The sequence below is a fragment of the Pleurodeles waltl genome, chromosome 11 (assembly GCF_031143425.1).
Source record: "Pleurodeles waltl isolate 20211129_DDA chromosome 11, aPleWal1.hap1.20221129, whole genome shotgun sequence".
Classification (NCBI taxonomy): Eukaryota; Metazoa; Chordata; class Amphibia; order Caudata; family Salamandridae; genus Pleurodeles; species Pleurodeles waltl.
Genome location: NC_090450.1, coordinates 562,708,232 through 562,732,525, shown reverse-complemented (window position 1 = coordinate 562,732,525; position 24,294 = coordinate 562,708,232). Strand labels below are relative to the sequence as shown.

General features: G+C 43.2%; 1 protein-coding gene across 1 annotated transcript in view; it reads left to right on the top strand.

Annotated features, from left to right (window-relative positions):
• Positions 1–3,925: 3,925 nt before the first annotated feature.
• LOC138265878 (uncharacterized) overlaps positions 3,926–24,294 on the top strand; it is a 194,768-nt gene continuing 174,399 nt past the window's right edge. The window contains exon 1 of the mRNA XM_069213998.1: positions 3,926–4,099. Coding sequence (XP_069070099.1) covers positions 4,045–4,099 — 55 coding nt within the window. The 5' untranslated portion in view covers positions 3,926–4,044. The remainder of the gene's footprint in view (positions 4,100–24,294) is intronic.

The following is a 24,294-nucleotide window of genomic DNA, read 5'->3' as shown; positions in this document are numbered from 1 at the left end:
ATCTCTATGAAGTTCGACGACTTCTCTACTTCTACACTCGGAGTCGCACCTCCGCTATCCTTTAAAAGAAAAAAAAAAAAAATCCTCGCAACCTTTTCACACACTCTGCGGCAATAAGCTGTGCAAGCGCAAAACCCTAACTTCACTCATACCATCACTAGTACCGCCAACGCTGTTTCCACACCTCCGTTCTCTCCATTCGCAAGCTCCGAGATCCCGGGAAAGTCGCGGTGGACCTAGCCCATCATCATTCTGTCAATCTATTTTATCCAAGAAAAATCTAATTCAACTTCTCGAATTATGCCTCAAAATGCGTAACCGTTAATTCAACACCATGTACTCTAATAGTACAGGGTCCCAAAAGACGAAACCGTCCTCTGCTACCATCTACTGATAGAGCGAACCGCAGTAACAATTTACCTGTGTTCGGACGCTCTTTAGGCCGATGAATCTTTTGACTAAGTGGGAACTCTCTGTACTCTTAATCGATCAGTCGCATCAGATCAATAATCAATAACGTACATAAGCAATACCTTGATCAACATAACACTTAATGATTAATCCAGAATACATTTCGGCGAACCCTGACCTTTCAGTCAGGAATAACCACACCAGTTTATTGCAAAGTTAGTGAATTTATTTCCCTATATTAACAAAGCTAGCACGATATAGATGTGTCTCAACACCAAATGATAAACATAAATGAACATTAATAGCTGTCCATAACGTCGAAACAAGTGTAACCTATGTAGCATTTGAATCACAAGGCATTCGATAATAGCAATGCAAAGCACTAATACGATAATCTGTAATGAACTAATTGCGTACATTTAGTCAGCATAACAGGATCTCAGATTGCATCGTGCAACATGTGGAATCCTCATCTAACTTCAAATTAGCATCGGCATGTGGGACTTCATGCAAAAACAATTTAGCAACATAAATTTAGAAAAACTCCTAGCTAGGGCTCTTATCAAAATCAGCAGTTGGTTACCTAAAAGAAACACAATGCAATTTTACAATTTCCTTTCATATTTACCAATTACGATCAGCATACAAGGGAATCTTCGTCTCACAGGTACCGTTTCTCGATCAGCATGGGACTGGACAAAGGGGCAGGGGTGAACGGGGCAATTGCCTCACGGCGGCAAGTTAAGACTACTACTTCATGCAAAGGGACAAATCAAAGTTAAAGTCTCTAGGGCCAGAATCATTTAAAGTCTCTTTCTCTCGACTAGAGAAAGCATCAAAGTCTCTCAAAATGGCGTCGCAGCAAAGTGGGCCATAATAGCTACGAAGTCTGCAAATGGCGGGATGTCCAATAATGGATCGCCACTTTCCTCTCGTGCACCTGGGTTTTATAGACAACAGTTCGAATCCAGTAGGGTCTCCATTGGAGGGTTCATAGGTTAGCTTCAAATTGTCCAATCAAAAACGACAGTTCTCAAGCTTTTACTTAAGCATACATTATCCTTGGAGATGGGTACGCAAATCGCAACATTGTCTACCAATTAGCTCACTTTCAGAGCCTCCATTGTCCGCACCTGCAAGTCGACCTTGAATTAAAGAGAAAATATGCCAGGCTGGCACGAAACTTTAAGATAAGCATGTGAACAGTTTCTGTGGAAAAGTACAGCTTCAAGCAGAAATACACGTTTAATAGCACATTGGAAAAATACGAACATCTAAACCGTGAGACCAGGCCACTAGGCCAAAGCCTCCTCTAAAGTAATGCTAAGCTAACGTAGTTTGAACAAGCAAATCGTAGCACACGTTTATGATTATGTCAGATTAGTGCAATTCTAATACACCACGTTATATAAAGCACGCGTATAATGTTGGCAACCTACTCTGAGGGCACATTTTGTCCCCGTACAATCTTTATTAGTTCGGTTAATGTCACACATGATTATTTCACACTACGTTTATGCGTTAATAAATCAAAACCTTCATTTTCTGCTTCATCAAGCTCGCACCTCTTTGTCCAGAGGTTGCCTAATTTTGCTGGCGACATATTCAGCTACCTTGTGGTCTGGACGCCACTCCGAGGAACGCGGATGGTAGATACCCTCCGGTTCAAACATATCGGAGTCAGAATCGCCGTGATCCGAAGGATCTGGTAGGGTAGCACCAGGACGCCAAGGGCGACCTGAGTCGTCATCCAAAGATGATGAGTCCTCATCTGAACCTCCCATGAAGCCTTTAGGGGATCCCAAATCAGGGTTCCATAGGTGGTGAAGCATGTCACCCATTACCCCGGGCAAACGGCCCTCCCGGGAGGGTAAGCGCTTATGCGCGCGCGCACTCTTGGGGTTGGATAAAAACTCACCATCCTCCAGGTGCCCCGCGTCGCGCTTGCGCATTTTCCTGGGAGCCGAAAGGGTAGAGGAATCACCCTCCGCTCCCGTCACACCAAACATGCCCGTAGCCCTGGACACCTGTTCAGTAAGTTTAGCTACAGTATCCCTAAGAGGGGCTAAAGCGTGAGAAATAGCCTGTGAAAATAAAGCGTCCACCCCAGGGGGAAGGGTACGGTGAGAGGGACCCTCACCTGGGGACATGTTGGTAAAAGGTTCATTCTCTTGAGAGGATTGCATAATGAGGACTGGACAGAGTATACACCCAACAAAAAAATATATATAATATATAGGGTAAATCCCTACCCTCTCTGTCACTCAAGTAAAGTCAAGAAATAATGCCTTCCCAATGGGGTAATCCTTACCCAAACGGGTGTCACAGGTAGGGAAAAAACTGCACCAGAGGCACGAAAACGTGCTACTGAGGTAAAAACCCTCAATTCTTAAAGAAAATAACAAACGCGAGGTGCGAGCGCCGAGCTCTGAGAGTAACACGCTCTCTGACGCTGAAAAACGCAGCAAGTGCGCCCTCTGGTGGGCCCGACGCGTATTTAAACACGCCGAGGGCGAAACAGAAAAATGAAACGCTCGAGCGGAAACGTCTGTTCCGGACCGCTCGTAGCAACGAACGTTGCTATAACAATTAAATACACGGAAAACACAATTGAAGCAGTAACGCGAGCCAACAAACAAACTTCTAACCGGAGGCAGAAAAAGGCACTTATCTGACTCGCAGCAGTGAAGAAAGAGGAAGTGTGACGCATTTCGGGATATTTATACCAACATGAAGGAGTGCACCTCATTGGATACTCGTTACCATGGCGGCGGGCTCATGGAACTTGTCGTTTTTTTGTTCATGTTTTGTTTAACTTTGAACTTGCTGTTTAATAAAAAAGTGAAGAAAGATCTGCATAATCCTCGCCTCTGGTCCTGTGATAGAATCAGTTTTCTGGCTCAAACTTTTTTTCAGTTTAAGTAACTCTAGCTTTAATTCGGTACCATTGCACTTGTAATTGTCCCTTTACTTATTGCACGTGGATGACAGTGCGGCTTATAGGAGCCATCCAACCACTTGAGAAAGTTGGTAGAAAAGTAATGCACAGTTGACACAAGACACTGTCTTAATGAGGACTTCCGGTCAGCCCTGCTTTTTCCATCGACAAATCCAGGTATGATATGACGCGCAGGACCCATTTTTTTTGTTTTTGTTTTGTCTAGGTGAAGCGTCACGACTCGACGCAATTCATAAGTGCGTATTTAGGACACGTCCTTTTGAATGTGAGCATTTGTTCCTTTTAATTTGTTTCTGTACCATTAACCTTTACGTTTTCTTTTGGGCAGGCCAATATATAATTCGTCAAAAAAGCATATTTTATCACGTGATGTGTCCCACAAAGCTTGCAAACTAGCAAAGCTGCTACGCAAGGGTCTTAATACCGCAGATATTCGCTACCCAGAGAAACCTTTGGTTTCTTGTATTTCGTGCGTTTCGCCTCGACGCCCAGCGAGAAATCCTTTCGTGCAGCACTGTCTCTTTAAATTCACCAACTGGGGACAAACTGATTTACTAACAAAAAATGTTCGGCCAGTAATTGGCTGTTGCACCTGTGAGCGGCCGGTCAAGGTGGGGAGGGGAGAGAGGGCCCGGAAGACGCTGCGGAGACCTCCGTGGAGTAGCAAAGGCATCATGGCTGCCTCCTCCAGCCCCTTCTTGGACTGTTTCTTCTGCTGCCAGCAGAAAGGTCAGTTTTAAAAGATGGAGCAAGCAAGTTTTTAAAGCTGCGGAAGAGGGTGGTGGGGTATTTGGGAGGCTTCACTCATCCATCACTGAAACTGTGTTGACTTTCTTGCTTTTGGAGTTCGCTTTACATTTTTAGATACAAAATGTTACTTTTGCAATCGTCAAACTGCTTGCTTTACTTACTTTTGCTATTGTTTTACTCCTCTTTGGTATCCTCAAATAAAGTGTCGGTATGATAAATTGTTTATTTGGAGAATGTATCGATTTTTGTTAGGGTGCCTTTCGGGCAGTGCGAATTATTAGTACTTAGGAATGTCAACATCCTTCATATATGTGAGGTGCTTTATTAGGGGTAAAGTTTTCAGATGGATATGCGAAACTTGGGAGAGGCGCATTGCGCGTTTGTGATGCAGCTCCGCTTAAAAGTCGGTTAAGTACTTGCGAGGTGTGTGAGGTGAGAGAGTCCCAATGAGTACATTTGTTAATAAACAGAAGCAGATTGCTATTTTGCATTGGCGAGGGAGCATAGAATTACTTTATTGAAAGTGCTTTGTGTCAGCACGTTTGATGCCTGTGGTACCCGCATTGATATATTTGTGAGGTTTACCTATTCTCCTTGTGCGTGTGCTGGGGGATAAGTAAACCATGTCGAGGCATTGTTAGGTTATCTTTTTGGGGGGTGATGAGTCAATACTAATATTGTGTGGTTATTTGGAAGTATTTGTGTGAGGCTCATCCTTGATGTGGGTCTTAACTGGAGAGAACTGCAGAGGTTTTGTGATGTTTGGACAGTGTCTGTCAATATAATCTTTTCGGGGCAGTATCAGTCATATGTATAGGGTGACCAGAGGACTCTCACCAGGGCACACGTTTTCCAGTTCTCGGTTTTGATTTGACATCAGTGCATTCTGGGGGGCTGTTGCCTTGCATGTGTAGCACCATCGAGCAGTGTCTCAGTAAGGTAGAATACTTTCTGGGTGTATTTGAGGTATTCAGTTCTTTTGGAGAAGTGTATGTAAAGTGGTATGCTTCTTGTAGGACGCGTTTATATGTGTGAGGTGTTACTGTTTTGAACAAAATGTAATCTGAAATGTCATAGGGGCATTGTCAGTGGAAAGTTCAGCTCTTAAGGCAGGAATGGGTGGTGTCTGTGTGGAGACTACATATGTGTACGCAATGGTATGTCAACGTGGGGTGTGCGTATTTGAAGCCATATAACTTGAGCTATCACCTGGAGAAGAAGCTCTTTGGAATCAAACTAATTGGCCTGTCATTGAAGGAAGAGCAGAAGCAATGAAATCAGCACAGATAAGCTTTACAGATGACTAAAATTCGTTTTATTATTTAAACATGAAAAACTACAAATATTTCCCCACCCTTTTACTTTTTAAGCAAATAGAATGGTCAGTGAAAAACGAATACATCGTACCGTTATCATCTACTAAGGAAACTAACCTACCTGGTGTTTGACTGTCGCTGTCTCCCTCACCACTTTACTAAAGTCTTTAGGTTCCATGCCTTATCTACTTTGCATTGACATACTGGTCTTCTACTAGGCCTTCCAGATACTTTCTTCCCCGTGATCTTTTAGCCCTTTCTCAAACCTGCCAGCATTAGGACAGCACTGCTGTATCAACGATTCCAGGTTATATTATGTCCGACCCCCTATACAAATTAGGAGGTAAAACTAGACTTGTCCACCCCCAACACCTCTTTTAATAATCATAGAAGCGACTGTATTTGTCCATTTCCAGCTTTGGCCATACCTCATCAATCCCCAGCAAGTGTTGCTTGATCTCATTAATGGCTTCCAGCCCCGTCCCTTTAGCAGATTCATTTTCTCCTAAATGTATCTGTTAGCTATGGAGATCCGTGTCCTAACTTTAGCAACACCAGAAAGATCTGGGGCCTACCTCAAACGCCCCTTGCCCTACAATACTTTTTTTTACTCTCACCACAGCAGTGGAGGTTTCAGGCAATTTACCATATTTCTTCTTCTCTTCAGCATGCTCTTCAGACCACCTTTTATTCAAGTAACCTCAAAACAGTTTCTTTCCTAGAATGGCTGAGACCCCTGAATGACGTGCAATACTGTATAAAGCTCGTGCTCCATATTCATAGCTGAATGTAACTCCTAAGTCTCTCGGAACTCCATCTCACCAAATCCATAAACTCCACGCTGAGTATCCTTATTGTTTGTTTGCCCTTTACTCTCTGTTTTAAAGAGATGTCCATTAATTGACTAGTAGTCCTGCCACTCCCACTTCAGCTTTGCAGAGTACACCTAAAACCTGCCCATTTATCAGTCCCCTGCTTTCCCTGTTTCAGTTTTCTTGCACCCGACCTTTACATCTCCTTCGATCTCTCTCTTGCTTTTTCCAAAGACTGTAAAGAGGAGTTAGACATTCTTCTGTCCATGTTGAAATCTGTCTTTCCCGATGACTTGTTCTGTGTGAAAATATTAGTAGGCACTTATCCTTCCAGCGTCTAGTAAATCGTCAATATTTTCAATGCATTGTTCGCTGCTTGAAAAATATAGTGCTGTCAGAATTTTTGCCTGTGAAAGATGGTTTTGATGTTCCACATGTTTATAACTCTGATCTCATGGTGCTGTTACCCAGTTTGCAAGAACTGACAGAGTAAGTAATGTCTAAACAACTTACCGACAATCTTTAAAAAATCCAATTCTCTGGGCACCCCTCTGCTGGGTTTCTGTCCAAGTAGATAGATTGAATCAGTCATGGCCTTGGAACTAAATGAGTTGCATCATTATTATTGTTTGAGATGATGTGGCACAGCAAAGTTGATCCTTCTAAATCTCGCGCATGCATTTGACATGATTTCCCACCACTGTATCATCTTTGAAAGGTTTGCTGATGTGTGCATCTTTTTAAAAGAAAAGAAACACATCAACCTGATTTAATTTTCTTTTTTATTAACATATATATTTTTTATATTCTGGCCATATTCGTTTTTTTTTCAGTTTCATTGTAGTTCCTGGGTCGTCTGCTGTAGCACCCCACAAGGTTTTTCTCTTTTTCTTGGTTTATTTAATGTGTATTAAGAGTTTTCTTGTGCCCAATTGATTATCCCTGAGAAGGGCCAATGTGAAAGTGTCTGTGCTAATCAGAACTGAATTAGGTCATATTTTTAAAAAAATTAATAAACTAGTGTTCCTTCTAGAAGGTAAATATTAACTAGGATGATTTGCCTAGGCCATATATTATGAGTTAACTTCCAAAGGCTGCTTTCAAGGTCAAATCAAATCAATGGGAGTCATTTTAGACTAAGAACTATCAATTACCCATTGTTTTGCTTCACTAATGACTTAACTGAAACACTTGTGCACTGACAAAAATCTCTGGAATGTGCTTCTTAGTCCAAAGAAGACATTTATTACTTCACTTCGCAAGGTTCGTAAAAGGAGATTAGCATGCTGAAATCACATGTTTAAAAATGGTCACAGCAGTGAAATGAAAACATGTACAAATGATTCTCCACTGCAATATACACAGCAAATATATGTATCTATATTATAATGCAAAGAATGAATTAAAAAAATATGCATCACCATGAGGCAAGGGAACAGCTGCTTCATCTCTCAGCATCAGATCCCAGAACCGATCGAGGAGAGAGAAATCAATTATCCACACAGGAAGGATGACAAACCACAGTGTCCTTGGTATGCCTGAGATCTGAAAACACTCTGTCCCCCGTCCATCTGGTCTCAGCCTCTTATACTTTGAATAAACGAGAGAGAAATTCTAGAACCTACCTCTCACTGCAGAAGATTATTTATTAAAAAAAAATGCAACGTGGAGTCATTGGTCAAAACATAAATATCACCACACCTATCAAGTTAATATAGTAAGAAAGACCTGCTTCTTCCAACTGTAACTAATCAGCAAGATTTTACTGCTACCCCTAAAGGACCATCAGGCTAAAATTATAACTTCGTCTTTTCACATCTTAATTTCTACAGCAGCCTTTATTTCTGGTTGTTTGCTAATACTTTCGCCTATCTGCCACAGATTCAGAATTTTGCTGTCTGCATTTACAGAAGTTTATCATACCTCCAGAGGCTCGTAAATCTAATCATTGCCTTGCTTTTCTTTTTTTTGTTTATTATTTAATCACTTGTTTTGTATTGCTCTTTCTTTTAGTTCCAAGAAGCCATTTTGTGTGAACTTTAAAAAAAAAATATATATATATATATATATATATATATATATCATACTAATTAGCACAACTTCCAATTATTAATTGAGATTTTGTGAGTAGGAAGCAACAGTACAGCCACACATTGAGTGGCATGTAGTACAGTGACATGAAAGACCAAGCATGGGACATATTGAACTTTCCAACAATGATGACCAAAGGAGCTACTGAAAACACCCATGGAGCCGAGATCCTATTCACAACTCTCAGAACAGAGTTAGGAAATATGAAGGCTGCGGGGCAGGGCCTACAGGGCACACGCATGTATGGTGTTTATTAGAGCAGAAATAACTATATGAAGCTAGGTTTTGCAGCACAAAAAGGTCAGATCAATTGGCTCAAAAGAGGGGCCCCAGTCCTTGCCGCAGGGAGTTACGGTAATCAGTGGGGTGTGTAAGGCATTGTGGGACTAGTTTAGTTCAGCAGCTATTTGAGGTAAAGATGGGGGAGTGGATGAAGAGTGCATGGAAGGGAACCAATGATGAGGCGGGTAGGGTGTGTGCAGGGGCCTACTGCCAAAGTTCCAGGGAAGGAAGGAAAGGTCTGTTGTCACCTATTGCAGTCAGATACTGTCAGCCGTGAGCAACTGAGAATAACTGTGATCCGCAGCAGTCAGCGGTGGGCGAGGGGCCCAGATGGCAGAACAATAGCTCCATGTGGTCTTGAAGCTGATATGATTCGCCTGTTTAATGCCACTTTGTACATCTCAGATATCCATTCATTACTAGAGGGCAGCAGTAGTGACCTCCATGTTGTAAGATGCAAAGCTGATCTGGTAGTCAGTGCCTTGGTCAAAAATCTGCTTGCATGACCAGAGAGTCCAGGAAGATCTCCCTAGTCATGCAAAATAACTAGCGCAAATGGGAGACTTTTTGCCACATGTATAGTAATATGACTTGGACCATAACCGAAGTACTTCCATTCATTCCTAGAGAATGTGATATCACAGTAAGGTTCAGTGGGAGTGGTGGTGATGTCCAGTACCAATTTTGGACCATCTTGAAAAGACAGCTTCATCCTGGCTTCATGGGTCTCCCTGCCCAGTTCTTCTATTAATTCCTCCCAATCCTGCTCCTCCTATTCTATTTGGAGTCTCCTCTGCCATGTAGTACACAGGAGAGGCCACAAATGCATGTGTTGGAATATGATCTAGAAACCAGAGATGATCCCCAGATTTTCAGATATTGCATAATAGGGGAGTCAAGGAGATGCCATGGTCTGGACCCAATGATTCCATCTAGAGAGTGTCAAAGCTGCTCATATCTCCAGCGCTGGGATTGGGGGAGGTGAAATTCCTCCTGGAGGGTCTCAAACGGTTTCATATCACCAGCCGCCACAAGATCATTTAGGGTGGTGATTTTAGATGTCTATCATCTGGCCTGAGGCACGGGTTTGCCATCGACCTTTATGGAAGCGTTGTTCCAGAGAGGGACATGGTGCACATGTGCATGATTTTTCAACAGTTTGTGGGTTTGATTCCATAGCCCCATCATGGTCTGTATGATGTGGTTTCAGGGTGACGCTGAGGGGCTGCAGTAGGGATATAAAAGGTCTAGGCCTTGAATGCAACAAGCAATGTTGTGTACCAGTTTCACCTAGAGGAGTGGGTCCACCACACCACACCAGACCACAAGGAGGACAACTGGACGAGGTACAAGTCTGTGTGATAATGTTTGATACAAGGTAGGCCCAGTCTACCACTCCGACAATAGGCGACCCGTTGAAATGCTTTCGGATGGGGCCGTATTTTTATTTCCATACAAAGCAACATATGTCCCTATCAGTGGAATGCATAGTAGTGGGCTGCACCGTGACGGGTAGCATGCCCAAGACATAAGTAAAACCATTTTTGCTGACTGTAGGTGTTGCTGCATTAACAAATTTAGATGGTTCAATTTTGCTAATTCTGTGGTGTTTTTAACTTTGAGTAATTCAAGATAGAGAGACCATCCCTTCCAGGCCTCTGGGTATGAGGATACCCAGGTACTTCATGTGTTGTGGTGGCCTCCGCAATGGAAAGTTCACAATGGATATTCTGGTTGTGACAGTGGATATAGGCAGAGCCTCACTGTTGTCCCATTTGATTTTGTAACCTGAGAGGGGTGAATAGTCTGCAGTGAGGGACATTAGTCCTGAAGCAAGTAGCCTTGGCCTGTAAGGGTGAATATGATATCATCTGTATATTTACCAAAAACAAAAGTTTTGACAGTCCGTTGGGGTGGGGGAAACTTTTGATGCACAATTTGTGGTGAATGGCTGCCGACAGATGCTCCATTGAAAGGTGTAATTACAACAGTGAAAGGGGGCAACCCTGGTAGGTGCTCCTTTGGATGGGGAAAGTGTCTGAGAGAAATCCAACACAGTGCCATGGGTAGGGAATTCAAGACACCTGACTTTGGCAGTGAAGTTCTCTCCAATACCAAATCGTGATAAGGTGCTGAACATGCAGTCCCATTCAATGCAGTCAAACGCATTTTAGGAATCTAGTGAGAAGACCAGAGCCTCTTCTGATGAATTCTTGGACAGCCAGAGAAGGTGCACACGGTATTGTAAGTGGTCTCTGGATGAACATCTCTGTATAAACGCCTTCTGGGAATGATGAATTAGAGTGGGAATAAAAATGCTTGAGATGGGCTGCTAAGATGTTCCCAAGTATCTTTGTATTTGAGTTCAGAAGAGAGAGAGAGCAGTAGAGTAAAGGGTCCCTGCCTGGCTTCGGGAGGATGGTGATAACTACTTTGTTAGAAAGATGCTAAAGAGAGCCAGTGTTGTTAGCCTCCTGAAGGTTGCATGGAAGCAGCCCACTCTCCTCCCTAGAAACCTTTGCCCCCCCCCCCCCCCTACCCTCACCCACCCTCGGATACTTTATTATACGGTAGTCCAGTGATGGCCTATGCTATTTCATCTTTGAAGATCTCACCCTCCCAAAATGCCAGGCCTTCAGCATTAAGGCTCGGTCAGGGCAGGGCATCTAGAAAGAAATTCACTCTGTCCGTATTGCAACCAGAGTTGGAACTTTACAGCTTTATGTGGTAAGCTCAAAAAGCATCTGCAACCTGGTGTGGGGTGTGGAGCATGCTCCTTATATCATCTCTAATCTCTGGGATGGCCACAATGGCCTACCTTTCCCTTAGTTTGGCAACTAAAAGCCTTCCCTCTTTTGCCCAGTGTTTGTAGCTCTGGGCTTTCAGTTTGTAGAGCATAGTCTCTATTTGGGACATGTAGTGGGAGTTAAGCACTATTTTTGCCCATTCTAGCCTCTGTGTATTCTCGGGGGGATGGTCTGTTTGTATATGTTTGAGTGTAGGTGTGCATTTAATTCTCCATGGCTGCCTGTCTTTGCACCCTGAATTTGTTCACCATCACGCATCAACTGGCCCTCAAGGGAGGCCTTGGCCACTCCCCAAAGAAGCTGAGCAGAGTGCACGTAACCCTTCGGAGTCTGATAAATAAGTAATCCCAGAGGGAGCTAGAGGTACGCAGTATTTAGGCACTGGGGTTTCTGGACCAGTTTCGAGCGGTTCCAGTCAATCTGGCTCATTGTTTGTAAGGGAGCCTAGGAGAATAATACATTCAAGCACTGAGAATAATACAGTCCAGCACTGTAGAGCTAAGGAAGTAGTCTAGGTGGGACTGAGTACTGTGCACTGTGAAGAGTAACATGTATTCCCTCTCTTCAGGCTACAGAAGGCTCCAAAGGTCTTGGAGGTCCTGATCTTCACAGAGGTCTCAGAGGAGTGCCCTATCCCTGTTGTAGATGTTGAAGGGGTCTGTACGGTTAAGGATGGTATTCAGGGCTAGATTCCAGTCTCCTTCCAGTATGATATGGGAGGTATGGAGTTCCATGATGGACCAATTGAGGTGGGGATGGAAGGCAGGTTTGCTGCCATTGGGGCTGTAGACCGAGCCCACGTTGAACACCGTGGCTCTGACCCATAGTTTGGCAAGCACATACCTATCCGCTTCATTTGATGAAGTCTAGAGCACTGTGCAAGGTGGGGGTTTATTTATGAGTGCCGCCACGCATTTTCGGGAGCTGGAGGCAGTGTTACTGGACCCCCTGGCTGTGGGTCCAGCTGGCGTACAGTAGCTTTAGACACCCGTCCCCACACAGTCTTTTGAGCTTCTCTGATTCCTTTGCTGTAGGGTACATTTCCTGAATCCGATCTGTTAGTGTGCTTGGAGGCCAGAAATGCTGATGCTTTTTTTTATTTTATTTTTTTACATTTAATATAAGGGATCAAGCTATTGATAAGTGTGACAACACTGAGGGGGTCATGAGGCGATTGCAACAGTTGGTGTGGAGACCCCATTAGTAAAGTATGTTTTAAGTGGAGGAGAACGAGGATAAGAGAGGTGTGGCCTGATGTGTAAAGAAGGTGGAGGACACAACTGGGGACAGGCAAGGTGAGGGGAGGGCAAAGGACTGGGAGGGTTTAGGGGTGAGTAGACAAGCACTGGGGGGCCTGTATACTGGCAACATCCAAAGAGCAGGAACAGTGGTGAAAGAAGAGGTGTTCTGTGGGACCCAGGGGGCCTAAGAGCTTAAATGCCTGGTTGAATTGCAGGGGCTGTCACTGGCTGGGCCAATACCGTGCAGAGAGGCAGAGGGGTACTTGCAAATCCATCAATAGAGAGAATACGTGCAGCTATGTATTTCGGGGGCACATGACACCGGTAGGGGCAATAGGAGGTGCCCTCGCGCACATGTGTGTGTGTGTCATCTTGGAGGTGGCTGGGCTATAATCTGTGTGGTCGTCTGTATGGCATGTGGTTGTGTTATCTCATTGTGTCATCTCACCAAGGGTATTGTGTAACCCTCTGGGTCTGAGTGGGTGGAGTATTGGGGCCCAGGCACATGGGGAACCAGGGACGAGAAGTGGAACAAGCACACAAACAAGCAGGAGGATGGAGTGGAGCCTCTTCGGCACAGGGAGACCATTCCCCGGGAAGCCACTCTCTGTTTTCCAAGTTGTCAGAGGACATCTGCCATGCACAGGCTATTGAGTTCAGGTAGACAGGTGGGTCGACAAGTCAGCTCTCTATATCACAGAGGGTGGGGGGGCTTCAGGGGTGAGCATGATTTGTCCCTCAAGGTGGCCTGTGTGTTCATCTACAGAGTGAAGCATCCGGTCCCTCTTGGATTGCTTTCTGTGGAATCTATTGAATGGGTGGACCAGGCTCTCCTGCTGAGACACAGTGGGTGATGTTTCTATATCTCAAATGCCCCACTAGTCCAGGAAATGTAATAGAGAATCATCAGGTGTTGATCCTGTAGAGGTCGCTCTGCTGCCCCGCATGACCTCTGTGAAGAGCAGTTGGCAGGAGGATTTACCCAATGCCATCTCCGCAGCAGTTGGGCACAGCGAGCACTGCTAGTGGAGAAGAGGATGGCTGTAGACAGCACAGCCGTGTTGGTCAAGTGCTGTGGAGGAGTGGTATTCAGCTAGTTTAATCGGTGGACATTGGACGGCTGCTTCCAGAGCCTTTGTCCTGCTAGCATGTGGAGCTGGGTGACCCACCGTGGTGAGATTCCTGATAAAGGAGGAGTGTAAGGCAGAAGCAGTGCTCTTAGTGCCTTGGAGTGATTAAAGGTCCAAGGGATGGCACAGTGGAGGTTTTCAGTGACTCCAGGGCCCTGGCCTACAACCTCTTGAGCTATTGGGGTACCTGTGCAGAGTGTGGCCATTCCACAGATACATGGACCCCCAATAGGGTCCAATAGATGCTGAGATAGCGAGCGCCCCGCAGGTAAGGCCCACTTAGTACTTAACGACCGTGATCATGGATACTCTGTCTGCTCCTCTCCCCAGAGCTGACTTTGGCCTCTGGAGCAGTATGTAGCGGTAGAGCAGTGCACGGTTATATGGGCCGAGGTGGACCTTAGGTGACTGACAAGAGCAAGAAAAAGATTAGGAGAGGGGGCTCTTATCAAGCAGTCTGCCGCCTCTGGTCTGTCCCTGTAAATTAAAGTTGGGCAGAGAAGAGGCCTCAGCATCTCTGGAAAGGTTTCATGTCAGACTGGGTCCAAAGGCCCCAGGAGTGGCTCCTCCTGTGCTGTGGAGGTCATGGAACTTTACCTCAGCAAGGGACATCATTAAGAAGGGGGACTATGCTTTCTACCCTGTGGCCTGGAGTCTCAAGGAGGAAGGGCCATCTAGGCGTTTAGTCTAATGATGAGTGTAGTGCGCTTCAGTGCCTGACTTTGGCCAGTGATATCTCTTCCCGCCCCGCCCCCGTCCTTTCTTTTCTTTCTCATGTGTTAAAACTACCTTCAGGTTAAAATAATTCAAAGCTAGTAATATCACTTTTTACATAACCAAAATGAATAATATCCTCTGATATGCCCTAAAATTAAGACCGATTTATGTGCTAGTTGTAAGCGCACCTGCCTGCTAGAAGGCATCCCAGTATAGTTTTTTTTTTTTTTTTTTTCAAAAAATTATTTAAATTTTTTTTATTTCAAGGATATGCATCTACGTTTAAACTGCATTTTAAAAATAATTTCTGTAACTCGCTTACAATGTAAAAAAAAAAAAAAAAATAATAATAATAGCTTGCCACTTTCATGCAAAAGTACCTCTTGCATTTGTTTGCTGTAATTATATGTATAGATGGTCAAGTGGCTTAGAATCTGAAAATGCACACCCAAACAAAAGTCAGGACTGGGGACAATGGGGTTAAGTTTGTTGTGTTGGGTGTGTGTGTGTGTGTGTGTGTGTGTGTGTTTTTTTTTGTTTTTTTTTGTTCTCATTCACTTAACCGACAACAAGGTATCTCCTCGGAGACCTCATCTAGGGGCTCTTTTCATTTATATCCTGTCTACCCTTGGAGGCTCCTGTCCAGATTAGTCCAAATCTCTGATTGGTACAAACTTAATAGCTCACCCCAAAGCATTTCCAGGACCAACAGTGTAATCATAGGAGAAACTAATTATTGCCTTTCTAGCCATCTTTTTAATGGATCCCAAAATGTATTTTTCTTCTCCTCGTCATTCACCCTCACATCAAGTGTTAAGTTAAAAATTAGAGAATCTTTTTACTCCATAAACGTGTGGGGGGGTACTAATCCATCTCTTGCATCTCTCTCTCTCTCCTGGCCAATACTATCATATAGAAAAGCAATTTAGCACGGTCTCAGCTTAGCTTTGTTGAATCCAATAAACATCCAAAAATAACTAATAAAGGGGGCTTACCTGACAATTTATTGGTAACATTTGATTAACTGTCTCACTGATCTCCTTCCAAAACAGGCTGAGCTGTGGGCACTCCCAAAACGTATACGTCATCTGCGGAGTCCAGGCCACTTTTTCTTTTTTTTGTTTTTTACACAACTAGCCAAGTTACCTTGCTTCAGTTTGGATAGCTTCTCTGGGGTCCAAAAGGCCCTGTGAATTGAAAACATCTGGTTCCTTCTTAGACAGGTGGGTTTGACTGTAAAATACAACAAAGTTATGGATACTTACCATCATTCTCTTATCTGTGATCCTGGCAAGTGATCTCCCCAAATTTTTTCCTTGCATGTTGAATTCCCAATCTACGGCTTAGAATACCATCTCGCCACTTCTCATCCTGATGAAGTAGCCCTTCCACCCTGTTTGAACCGGGCACCTCTTCTTTCACACTCCTCACCCACCTAGTTATTTGAACGTGTTTAAATTTAGAGAGCTTCCCCTCTGTCTCCATATTACTAAGATTCCCATACAAAATCAAATCCCCGTCATTACACCGTTGTCCCCGTTGCACAAACACTGCCTCTCTGAGGTACAGCTGAAGTAACGTGTCCATTCTGGTGAACCTGTTGAATCCCAAAGGGGCGCATATTTGTTATAGCATGGTAAGTTAGTGGCCCTCCTTACTGCATATCACTGCTTTGCTGAGTTCTGCATGATTTTAAATCTCACTTTATGAAAGTATTTAGGATCTCTAAATTTTATATAGAAATCCCACCTGTATTCCATGGCTAAATTCCATCATTTTAGAATCTTCCCCAGCTCAGAAGCCCCTGACACATTCATTGTCCTTCTCATTTTATTAGTAAAGAGCACCCAAGCATAAAATTGAAGATCAGGCAATGCTAATACCCCTTTCTCCTCCTTCCTTCTCAGTTTCTCCCTTGCAATATGCACAACCTTAGAGGTCCATATAAAGCTACTAATTTTGCCCTGTAGCTCACCCAGCCACTCTTTGTTGTACTTCAAAGGCACTGTGTTGAAGATAAATAATAATTTGGATAATATCATCATTTTGCCCAGGCTAACCCTTCCTAAAAAAGTAAGTGGTACATTCTCTCAAGCCTTCATTAGCCTGCAGGAGTCCCTCATAACCTGCATGAAACTAATTTCTGCCATTTTATCTATTTCATGAGTTATCGTGATACCCATATATTTCAAATTCGATCCTAATTGGAACTACCTCCGCATGCATGTTCCAAACCGGGACTTCAGTTTTCATTATTGACCGCATACCCAGCAATTTCCCCAAATTTCTTCATCTGTTTTTCCAGGGATGGTAGCATTTTCTTTAAATTTGTAGTATACACCATCAGATTGTTTGCATACAAGGCTACCTTCCTGCACCAATTCCCACATTTAAATAAGGGTTTCCTCTGCTCTCCTCTAATTTTACAGGCCAGGAGCTCTATATACAGGTTAAATAACAGTGGGGATAATGGACACCCCGGCTTTGTTCCCCATCCAGTTTAAAAAGAACGAGTTAAGGTGCCATTAACTAGGACTCCTGCATTCAGGTCTTGATAGATCTTCTGCAGTACCCTTATAAACTTCCCTTCCAGATTACAAACTTCACAGAGGGTACTCAAATATGTCCAGTTAACCCCCTCAAATTGTTAAAGCTATAGGTTCCTTACAAGAATTAGCTAAGTCTATTGAGCCTATCAGACTCCTGTGTCAGTTTATGCATGTATCTACCTTTTTAGAAAGCCTTTTTGATCTTCCTGTACAAGTATGCCTATAACTTCCCCCAGTCTGTCTGCCAAAACGTTCCTAAAAATGTTATAATCACAGTTCAACAGAGAAATCGGCCTATATGAGTCCACTCTTGGGATCTTTCCTGGCTTTAGAATTAATGTGATGATATACTACAACCCCCCTTGGAAGGAGGCTACCACCACCTTCTAAAATATTATTGCACAGACCCGCTAAGTTTTTTTCGTTATGCTATCTCCTAAAATGTTATAAAATTTGAAGGGTAACCTATCCAGACCTGGCGCTTTCTCTGGTTTCCCCGACTGAATACCCCGCTCCACTTCAGCCTGTGCTATCTGTTCATTCAAAACTTTGTTATCCTCCTTACCAAAAGCCGTTAGACCAAGATATTTTAACCATCTCTTAATTGTCCATGGTGAAACCTCTAGATTCTCCGTATAACGTTCCTTAAGGATTCCCCAATCTTATTACTCCTGCAAATAACCCCAGATTATTATTATTATTTTTTTTTACCATAAATTTCTACCATCTTATTCCGAACTAGGTTTGTCTTTAGTTTCTACTCTAACAAGTTCCCTCAATTTTCCCCATATTTAAAATGGCCACTCCATTAGCTTTCACATCTTGCCTTGACTCTTATCTATTACGGCTGCAAGCTCATGCCGTAAATCTTGATGTAACTTGTGCAACTTTTCAATTCTCCTCCCCCCCCCCAAAATCACAATCCAGATGTATCAACTCTTGCTCTACTCGTTGAATATGCTCTTCCAGTTGCCTGATCTCTTCTTTATATGCCTTCCTTTCAATGGAGGCTGCACTTATCAGTCTGCCTCTCAAAAAAAGCCTTAAAGGCATCCCACACCATACTTGGTGATGATTATCCTGCATTGAGGTTGAAGAACTCCTCTACATCTGCTCTCGATTCTCATACAATCTTCTAATCCAGTAGTAGACTTCTATCTAGTGTCCTCCAACTCTGGGCTTCCCTCCCCTTTAATCGAATACTGAAACTAACTGCTGAGTGATCAGATATGTGGACCGCAACATGTGCTTCTACCTCAACTCAGTCCCTCAAACTACCTTCTACTAGGATGTAATCAATCCTAGATTGATGTCTATATTTATTTGTTATAAGTGTATCCCCGTTTGTGCCCCATCCTATTTCTCATATATCATGCAGGCCCAACTGAGACATCATAGCTAATACTTGATCACATCTTTTCATTAGTTTTTGATCTACTACTTGAGGATCTAACTAGTTCATCATTCAGCACTACACTGACGTCTTCCATCCATATTATAGGATCAGGAAACTGCAACAAATGGTAAAGTAGATCTACCAAAGGTGCAGGATCATCCTTATTAGGCCTATAATAGCCTACCAGCGTAAATGGCGGTGGGGGGCACAAATCACCTTCGTTTCGTAGAGCCGTTTCCAATACAGGCCTCACCGCTTCTCTGTTCTCAATGCCCTTCTATTACATGTGCTGCCTCTGCCACTTCTCCCACACAAGGGGATTCTTGCGACAGTCTCCCTACCACGTCGGATCCTAAGCACTGGGGTTAAGTTAGTTTTATATAAGGTCATAAAGAGGCAGCATTTCTTAGGAAACTACATTTTTAGAGGTAATTGTTATCAGATCCATTGAATAACTAGGAAACCTAGCAGGTGGTGTGTACTCGCCTTATGCCCCGGCATTCCTTTGTAGTGGAAAAGCATATTTCTGCCCTTACTTGTGTTTAACAATAACATTTCAGCACACACTACTCATTTGGTGAGCGCTTTCAAGCAGATATGTATTTGAACGTTGGAATGTTTAGCTTTCCATGGAAGACAGTGGAACAGCAGTAGCCTATAAAGGCTGGGATAAGCTTGCTGCTCTCAGCGTTGTCATAATCCACAACCTTTTCCTCTCTGGGTTACATGGATTTGGAAGAGAAAAGTGAAAGGCAGAGCCTGCAGGGCACACAGGAGCCTTACTGCCTCCTCTTGTAAGCTCGATGTCCTTGGAGCCTCGAAACTAGGAAGGGGTGCATTCTGCTGTTATTCTGGGTCTCCCTGGCTCGGCTAAAGGGGGAAAAGCAGTTTAGCCAAACTTCAGCCTCTGTTATTGCTGTGAATGTTTCAGTTAATAGCCGTGGCCCTGCACTAGGCTTTTCATTGATGAACATTCACAGTCACAGCTGTGTAATGAAGACCTTGGAGTGTGGGGAGGTGTTGAACCCCCTGGGTCGCTAGGAGGCCTTTGTGTGGTGGTTTGTTTTATTTATTTATTTTTAATTCTGCTGTCATGGAGTGGAATATTTTTAATAGAGGTCTGGCCTGTACATCCTACTGTGACAGGCTATTAAAGGTCCTCTCCCTTATCAAATACGGTGTTCTTTAGCTTGGGCTTTTAACACTGGAACAGGCCTTTAATGACCAGTATAGCCCACTATGGCAGGCTTTGAGTGGCCCTAATGAAAAGTAATCATTGTAATTGTTTTTGTTTGTCCTAGTTATTTAATAAGGCTTTAGATCTGAACAGACCTGCCTTGATAAGTCTTAATTTGAAATAAAATGCCTTTTGTTTCTGTTTTAAACTGTTGATACTATAGTGGAACTAATGACTTTTTAGAACTGAAAAGTACATGAGATGAGTGGACTTGTTTTTTTTTTTTTTTTTGTATCGCACCTGCATCCTTTACCCCTCAAAATGCGGATCAGGACTGTTTAATGTTTTTCTTCACTGTATTGTGTCCTGTCCACAAGAAATTCAATTAGCTGCATACCAAACTGCATGTGTTTATGTTCTATTGGTTATACTTGGCCATCACCTTGCTGATGTGTGAATGTGCATTAGTTGGCATGGGTTGGAGATAAAGTGTCAAAGATGCACAGGAGCTAAAGGAACGGTTAAGACTTCCTGAAGGCTGGTGTAAGTATTTAGTCACAGGAATGTGGAATTCCTATCGCCTAACACCATGGATATATTGTTTGGGGTCAAGGGCAACAAGTATTTCACGTTTATTTTGTCCTTGGGACAAGTAGACCCAACTCCCTGCAGCACTAATCCATTGGCTGCCAGTTTACAGAGAAGGAAACTGTTTGCAGTAGAAGTAATGTGTGTGCCCATATGGTAATGCTGGTCGAACTTGTATTTATGGTTCATTAATGAAAGCCTTCATTATTAGGGTGATCGCTGTAAATAAACGTTTTAAGGTCCCACTGCACTACTGACAGTGGTTCCAGTAAAAAGAAAATGTACACATTTTTTGAAAAGTTTAACAATATGAGGCTAATTAGAATGCTCTGATTAGATGTTTGCAGAAGCCTTAAAGCAAGAGTGATAATTTCTTTGCTTCCAAAATAAAATGTTTGGAAAAAAAATGCAAGTAGGGAAAAAAGTTTTGCTACTATGAAATTTTAGGTGATGTTTCTTTGAAGTGTCATCTAGTAAAATGTGTTCATACATGCTACTATTTCCTTTTAATATTCCTAATGTAAAATCAATGTAACCATTTTCAACAAGATTATAGGAAGCATGAAAATAAACAAGCACTGGCAAAGCCAACCGATCCGACCTTTGGTTTTGTCAACGCGTGTCTTGTTTTGACATGGCTTTTTAACACTTGTATTGTTATGGGAGCTGCCAGGCCCTCACCATGGTAACAAACACTGGCAAAGGAGGGAGGGCCCATGTTCTTTGCGGGGGGGGGGCGCTCTTGTTTTGTTACGCCACTGATTGCCACAGTAGTTCCTGGCACTAAACAAAACTACTTTTTGTGCCAATATGCTCCTTGTGGAAGAGCAAATGCGATCACTTGCAGTAAAACCAGCCGATGGAGAGAGAAATTGAAGTTTAATAAAAACAAAATGTCTTTGTTAATGCCAGACCTAACTAAGGACCCAATTCATAAAGAATGTCGCAAAAGTGCACCCATAGTATATATCTTTGAAATAGTGAATAGTGGCTTTCATGAATTAATAAGAACTTACAGAAGTAGACCAGGAAATCGTACTCCTAGAAAATATTTGTGAACTGTATTTTAGCACGAGCAAATATGCATGTGTAGATTTTTTCGTGTGAAAATCTATTGAGCGTTTACAAGTTCACTTTCCATCCAACCACTTTTGTTTTTCTGAACCCTGAAAGAACTTCTACTTATGCCATTGTCAGAAGTAAATTTCAAACCTTTCTCATCATGGAAGAAGAGTAGAGAAGAGCATGTGAATATCCTTAAAACATGCAAGTTAGTAGGTTTGCAGACTCCAAGGCATTACAGCCCTGGAACTATTGTTTACTGCTTTCTCCAGCCACAGTATGTAGATCTGCAGAAAGCTGGCTAAATAAGGAAATTGCTATAGTAGTAATTGTAATTGCAAGTATTCAAGCCCTATTATAGAAGTAGCCTGGGCATAATCAGAGAAGCTATTATCGGAGCTCTTACATAATGAGATAGCTGCCATAATTTGTCGCCGCACTACATGACACCAAAGGGACAAGTAGATTTGTAATTTTTTTTTTTACAGGACAAGTAGATTTAAGAAGCAACCTGAACCCATGGACAAGTAAAAATGTTATTAAGTTCCACACCCCAGTATTCACTAACAAAAATTTTTTAGGTGGTGGGGGTCGCAAAGTTACTGTTAAAAAAAAAAAAAAAAAAAAAAAAAAAATAGCAACTCCAGTGACTAATTTACCAATTGAGGATGAATGTGTGTGAACAAAATTGTAAACGTATACCAACCAATAGGCCAATTACTGTATTATGTTTTACCCTTAAATGAACTCTGCAAAGCATTTTCAGTGTTTTTGATCGGATTCTCAAATGTATGTACATATGCAAGCTTGTCTTGAGTGTGTGTAAGCTGGTTGTGCCCTCAAAAGGATTTATTCGCATGAAGCTTTTCATGGGAACATACTTACTTACAGGGACTTGGAAGTAGATGAGAAGATGTAGTCCTGGAGTTGGAATGTGCTGTGAGTTTTTGTGCCCATCCACAAATTTACATATTTAAAAACATTTACCCACTCCTCTCCAATCCATTCCAACCCTAGAAAAAGTTGGACGTTTACTCCTGACAGTAGGAGGAATGGATATATTTATTTATTTTTTCTAGAGTGGGACAGGGACCTTCTTCAGTATAATGGGGATGTAGGGAAAGACTTTTCCCCCATGGTGGGGAAAAAAGATTTTAACAAGTAATTTTGTTCTTGCACTTCAGACGTTTGCATTAGCAAATATAAACTTGTATGTTTGCTCTTGTGAGCATGGAATTCACAAAAGTTCTCAAGTATGGTTTCTACTCCAGGTTGTGCGAAATCTAGTGAAATCCTAAAAGTTGTCAATTGGAGGTTTCAAAGGATGGCATTCGACTTATCCTCTGCCACTTTGCTGAGTGAGACACCTGTCAACTGCCTTAAAGTTCCAATCAGTTAAAACTGTAAGGGTCTGGTTCATTGTCTTTAAAGTGCTAAGTACAGTGCTTAGGTAATTTATGAATTGAAATGAGGAACCCACTGTTGGACCTGGCATCTTTTTGGCGCGTGTCCCCTGTCTTTTTTGCCTTCTGACCTCCTGTTTGTATGCTTTACTTGGCTCTGTTTTTGCTGGCTTATTGTCTCTGTGCACTTTACCACTGCTGATCAGTGCTAAAGTGCAAGTGCTCACTAGGTAAATTGTACTGTTGATTGGTTTATCCATAATTAGCATATTTGATTTACTGGTAAATCCCTGGCAAAGTGCATCAGAGGTGCCAAGGGACTGTAAATCAAATGCTACTAGTGGGCCTGCAGCACTGATTGTGCCACCCACATGAGTAGCCCTGTAAACATGGCTCAGTCCTGCCACTGCATTGTCTGTGCTTTCAGTTTTAAATTGCCAATCCAACCTGGCAAGTGCACCCAATTGCCAGGCCCAAACCCCCCCTTTTGGTACATGTAAGGTAGACCCTAGGTAGACCCCTGGGCAGGATGTAGTGTATTTAAAAGGTATGTTATGTACTGGTGTGTTGTACATGTCCTAGCAGTGAAATACCACCAAATTCTGGTTTCAGTGTTGCAAGGCCTATCTCCCTCAAAGGTTAACATGGGGGCTGCCTTTAAATAATGTTAAAGTGCAGATTCCCTTTGAGAGCAGATAGAAATATGGAGTTTGGGTTCTCTGAGCTCACAAAAACACATCTTTTAGTGAAGTTGGTTTTTAGATTGAGTTTGAAAAGGCTACTTTTAGAAAGTGACTGCCTGTTTGTGGATTCCCCGTCTGGGTTAGTTTGACAGTTGGGCTGTTGTGAATTCCCTCGAGACAGTGACACAAAGGGGTCTGGGGTGTAGGCTGCATATCCTGATGGGCCATCTGAGCTACAGTGGAGCCAGGGAGGCGTGGTCGCTCACACCTGAAAGGACTGTGCCTGCCCTCACACAATGCAGTCTCCAACCCCCCTGGTGTGCGTCTGGGCCTGGCCTGGCCAAGGAAGGATCTTGCAAACACTTGAGACTTTGCTTTGAAGTTTGCCAACTTCAAAGGCAGAAAGGGGTAGAAGAAGACCCAAAACCCCAGACTTTTAGAATTTTTCTGGAATCAAGAGGAAACCTCTGCCCAGGCGAAGAGCTGAAGGAGGGGTACTGTCTCTGCCGTGTTGCTTTGCTGTACTGGCTGCAGTTGCTGTATGTCCTGGTATAGAAAGTTCTCCAAGGGCTTGGAGTAGAGCTTGCCTCCTGTTGGAAGTCTCAGGGACACCAAAGACTTCAGTTTCCTCAGTCTGCAGCACTAGGAACTATGTGTTTTGTGCTGCTCAAGAGGAGAAACCACTGTGCCGTCTCCAACAAAGCCGCTGGCCTTCACCGTGACCTGCCGACACTGCACAGTCACATTGCCCCCCTTTGTATCGCGACCCTGGTCTCAGTCATCGGACGACTTCACCAAGCTGCTGCTCGCAGCGTGACCTGTGGGCCCTGCACTCCGGCATCGCCTGCTCACATCACATCACAGCCTGGGCATCCCTGATGCCCCGTGCCTGCTGACAGCGGCACTGCTGCCTGCACGAT